This window comes from Papaver somniferum, chromosome 1 (genome assembly GCF_003573695.1).
Source record: "Papaver somniferum cultivar HN1 chromosome 1, ASM357369v1, whole genome shotgun sequence".
NCBI lineage: Eukaryota > Viridiplantae > Streptophyta > Magnoliopsida > Ranunculales > Papaveraceae > Papaver > Papaver somniferum.
The window spans coordinates 11,185,783-11,191,228 of record NC_039358.1 but is presented as its reverse complement, the minus strand read 5'-3'; the positions used below and the strand labels follow the sequence as shown (position 1 = coordinate 11,191,228).

At 38.9% G+C, this 5,446-nt stretch overlaps 1 protein-coding gene across 1 annotated transcript; it reads left to right on the top strand.

Moving 5' to 3' along the window:
- Window positions 1-3,370: 3,370 nt before the first annotated feature.
- On the top strand, window positions 3,371-4,465 carry LOC113348114. The gene is made up of 2 exons (XM_026591854.1): window positions 3,371-3,609; window positions 3,703-4,465. The coding sequence occupies exons 1-2, from the start codon at window positions 3,371-3,373 to the stop codon at window positions 4,463-4,465; spliced, it is 1,002 nt and encodes a 333-aa protein (XP_026447639.1).
- Window positions 4,466-5,446: the final 981 nt, after the last annotated feature.

Sequence of the window (5,446 nt, the reverse complement as noted above, 5' to 3'; positions counted from 1 at the left end):
TCGTTAAGGATGATTGCATCAAATAAATTGATTTTGTGGGTATACCTCTATGTAAGCCCTCACGAGACCGAAATCGTCTTCCAGGGTCACCTGGGGGTTTAAAGGCTTGTTGCACGGTCTAAGTGCAACCATTGGTTCGGCAACAGGGACATTGTTATGTTATTTTTTCAAATTGTATTATTATAAATAATACAATTTATTCCTCTCGGTTCTCTCCAATTAAAAGTTTGCAGTGTATCCGTTCCCTCGTGATTCCGACACATCTAAATTATTACCAAATTTTTTTCGAATTATTGACATAGAAATGTCACGTCCTACACAAAAGATATGTCTGTATATCTGATATTATCAATTTAAAAACACCAGTTCCTTTAAAAAGATTACACATCCGTGACGAGTAGCTGCAAGGGAGGGACGACACCTCCGTGAAGAGTCACTGCAAGGGAGGGACGACAACTCCATTATTTATTCCTATAAATAGAGTAACGGGTATTGATATAGATTGCCCAACCAAATCTTAAAGATTTTACTATATTATAAAATGAATGTTAGCTTCACCGTTGAAAAATATACGATAACCATACATGCATGGATAGGTGTAATGATAGCTCCGGTTGTGGTTTATGCAGTAGCACCATCCAATAACTTCTGGGACATGGTCTATTCTCATTTTCTACAAAACTTCCAGAATCCAAAAAATAGATTAAAGCAATTTTTAAGATACAGAGTGGATAGTATCAAAAGAGATGTGAAAACGTATGTTGACATCCAAGCTACGCTAATTAGAATTTTGCCAACGACATTCACTACAGCGAAAAAGACCATCGTAAGTAATTATAATTTTAAAAGATGTATTTTTTTAAAGATAATAAAATTAAAAATACTAATTTGGGGTTTTTTTATTGCTGGTAGGAAACAATGGCGAAGAAAAAATTTCGTGAAGGGAATGGATGAAATTTCAGGTTTTACTAATGCTTCCTCCTTATGAAGGACGGAATGAATGAGTTCAATCCAAGAAGGTGGTTTAGGCTCGGATAGAATCGTAAACACTTTGGATATTAAGATTTTGTTGGTAAACCTCATGTAAACCATCCCAGACACATCTCACCCGGCAGTGAGTTTGGTTTCGTAGTCAATAACTAAGCAGTGTATTGTATTCACCCATGTTGGAGATTAACAAAAGTAGTAGTTAGTTTATAACGAACGCCGGAAATACTAAAACTGCGGTTACTACATTAATTTAAAAACAGATTACACCCATCAAGGTTGTGAAAATAAACTAATACAACTAAAGCTTTTTAAAATTAAAAACATAATAATTACTTAATTAAGACGAGACTATTGTTTAGTCCATAGCCTTACATAGTTTCTTTAACATTGGTGAATTAAAAAAAAAAGCACGCAGTTAAAATAAAATTACAACTCCTTGAGTCTCATGGATAACCTGGATAATTATCTTCATCTTCATATTCATTTCCATCCTTATCCTCAACCTCATCGTCACCATCATCTTCCGGTGCTTGATAGTCGTGTGTTGGTAGTCCGAGTCGGGTCAAAACGGTATTCTATAGTCTCTCCATTGCAGCTCTTTGTAATGGAGGAATTCTGCTCAGGTTTCTCCCCATAAGGTTTCATTTTATTTCCTTTGTAGATCCAGATATTCACGAACATTGCGTCACTTCTGGTTGATGAGGCTAATTTTGCAGTGTTGTTTTTCCTCATTTGATCAGCAAGTTTAGTGGATCCTTTGTTCACCGTGTTAGCCTGTGCAGCGGCCCTCTTCAACTTATCCCTACCGGGGATTTCTCTAGGATCGTCTTCTTCATAAAATCTCTGACGGCGGTCTTGGCTACTTGTTTCGGGACCATCTTCGGTATCGGCATTCAAATCAATCATGGATTCCCGATCCAAGTTTGGGAAAGAAGCCGTACCCGGTTGGGACTGGGGTCGGTTTTCATTTACTGTTTCCGGGTTCATATCCTCCATGTGGTGTCTTTCCATATTATGAAAACTTTTTCATGCCTCAAAATCTTCGTTGCGGACCCAGCTCATATTGCTTTCGACCAGCCAGATACTGCGAAACACACGATTAAACGTATTAGTAATTGATTATATATATATACATATATATATATATATATATATATATAATAATAATAAAACCAATCTTTAAACTTCATTACTATTTGTATAGTTTACTAGCCTTTTTACCTTTTTCTCATCGTTCCAACCGCTCGGTCCATTTCTCAGAAATGGGGCAATAGCTGCGGCATACAACCTACACTCCTTTTTAAGGATACCTGCTCGGTGCTGTAGAGAACCTGTGGTTCGAGTGGTTGGAACATTAAATTGGTTATTGTATTCCTCCACAATTCTACCCCAAAATCGCCTACCTGTTTGTAGATGTCCGACAACTCCATCTCTTGTGACAACGACCACGGCTCTAGTTAGGGCAACATCCTCTCTGGTGGAGTAATTGACCATCTTTGAAGGGGGGGGGGAAGGGACTCAGGAGACAGATAGCTGAAGATTTTCGATTTGTTTGTGATAACATATCACAAACCAGTCGTGTATATATAACATTTCAAATTAAATAGAGCCGTGCATGTGTGTTGATTGTTAACCGCACGATGATTAAGGCCGTCGAGATCACACGGCTTAAAAACTTAGCGACGTCAGTGACATCGCTGGGCGACGTCCTCTTCCTAGCCAGGAAAAATCGAATGTTGGAGGCCAGCTTTTCACGACGGTAGATTTTTCCTCACGTTGAACATCTAACGGCTGAAAAGTAAAGCGATGTCTCTGACATCGCTCAGGCGCTTTCCCTACCCTCGCTCAGTTTTGAGCCACTAGATTTGCAACGGACAAAAGAATATGACGGTTAGGCTATCCTCTAGTTTCCAGGTTTCCATCCAGGTGCGCACTGTGTATAAATATCGAGCAGTAATCTTATTTTCAAACCAAAACCATTTCCGGTCTTTTTCGACCACCCAATTACAATTTTTCATCTTTCATTTTATAAACTACCCTAGTTATCAAATCCAAGTTGTTCGAATTTCGGTGCTATATGGATTATTTCAGAACACTAATCAGAATGAAAGCGGGGGATAATTATGTAATGGATGATTTAGACAAAGATAATGTCGTATTAGCGTATCAACAAATTGTACAGAGTGCTCATGATTTATATCAACCCGTGCCGGTTCAGGTAACATCCAAGGAAGTAATTCACCGGGACCGTGTCGCCGCCGATATGAGGATGATGCAAGACTACTTTAATTTCAATTGTGTTTACGGGAAGAAAAAATTTCATTGTAGTTTTGGTATGTATCGACCATTGTTTCTTCGTATCTTAAGTAAAATTATAGAGATGGATCCTGAGTTTGAACAACGTCCCGATGCTGCTGGAATTATGGGTCACTCACCGCACATGAAAATGATTGTCGTCATGAAGTGCTTGTGCAAGGCCGCTCCATCCGATAGTATTGAAGATTATACGGCAGTGGGTGCGCATACCATCTACAGGTATCTGAAGAGGTTTCTTGATGCACTGTTGTTTGGTTTTAATGATAGATACATGCGTCGACCGTCACAGGATGATACGAATAGGTAGTTGAGGTAAAATGTAGCGCAGGTTTTTCCCGGGATGCTGGGAAGTATTGATTGTCTCCACTGGAAATGGACGGCATGCCCGACTTACAGATCGGGTATACATTATTCAGGCCATAAGAGAGCACCCACGGTCATCTTAGAGGCGGTTGCTTCTTTCGATAGATGGTTTTGGAATGGATATTTTGGAAAGCCAGGGTCACACAATGATATCAAGGTTTTAAACCATTCTGATATGTTTGATGACGTAAATAACGGTGTCGCCCCTCGGTGTGAATTTGTCGTAAACGGGAACATGTACCATGAAGGTTACTACTTGGCTGATGGTATATATCCAAGGTATAAAGTACTCGTGGTTGCTTACAAAGAAACGACCCTAAGCCTAAAAAAGAAACTCTTCAATACATACCAAGGGTCCAAGAGGAAAGGTGTGGAAAGAGCTTTTGGTACTCTCAAACGCAAATTTGCTATTATGAATAATCCGTGTATGTATTGGAAAAAATCAGATATGAAATCAACAATGAGAGGATGCATGATGATGCACAACATGGTTGTGGAGAATGAATATCGTGCACAGAATTGGGGAATGATGGAGGATCAACCAACTCAACCAGTAGCGGGTGAACTGAGAATGCCAGCCGGTGTTCTTGTGGACCCGATTACATGGGAAAGACTGAGGTTGGATTTGACAAAGCACATTTGGGAGCGTCATGGGGCTGGTTTCCAAGAAAACGCACCGATTATTATAGACAACCCTGAAGACGTGCACATGGATTCAGAAGACGTTGACACTCAACATGATGCATATCCTCTTGAAGCAGAGGTATACCGGAACTTTTTGGAGGATGGAGAGTAATAACAAGATTTTATTATAATACTTTTTAAATGTAATTTGTTATGTTTCCTTTGTTGTTTTGGTATTTCTTTTAATTTTTGGTGCAGTAAGGTTATGTTTGTAACATGTGGGTTGGAATATCAATTACAAATTATGGTTTTAGCATGTTTGTTTTAACACTGGCTGATTTATTATGTTTTGCGGGAAAAGGAGATGGATTGAGGTACAAATAACATATAATGCAAGATAACCAATTAATAAACCATAACCCATTGTCGCCGGGAGCGACTGCACTTAGCATGTACAACAAGCCTTTAAATCTCTAGGTAATCCTAGAGGACGAGTTATAGTATCGTGAGGGCTTACATAGAGGTACACCCATAAAACCTACATCTATATAAGTACTCCTCATCCGAATTTTGGGGTGTGTGATCAGGCCATGGTGTTTGCTCCGGGTTGAATTCCGGTAAGTTGGCCTTCAAAATAAGATAACAGCTATAAAACTTAAACTCGTGTCAGGAGTTCCTGCAACCTCAAATTAAAATATCAAATTATTCTGGACATTGAGAGTACACAAAAAAGATATTGGATAAAGGAAATGACAATCACTTACGATGTTTGCACAACTAAGTCTCGGGGAATCTGTCCGGTATAAATTTATTTGAATTGACAAATAAACTCGGACTGCTCTCTTGATCATGTTCACCGTGCATTGAATAGATTGGCTAGTTCTCTCGTGGTTTGGTACATACTGTGTAAACAAAGCCATAACTCGACCCCAAAACACGTTATTGGGAATTAAAATATTTATATAATCATAATGTTGTGCAACAATCACCCACGAACTAATCAAGGAAATGTCTTCTCGCTGGCTAAAGTTCACCATTATTCTAAAGGAGGAAGAAAAAACTAAAACGAAAATGACAGTGTCGAGGAGAGAGAAGATGGATATAATTTTCTACTCGAATAGAGGGATGTCTTGGTTGGATATGTATCATTGTG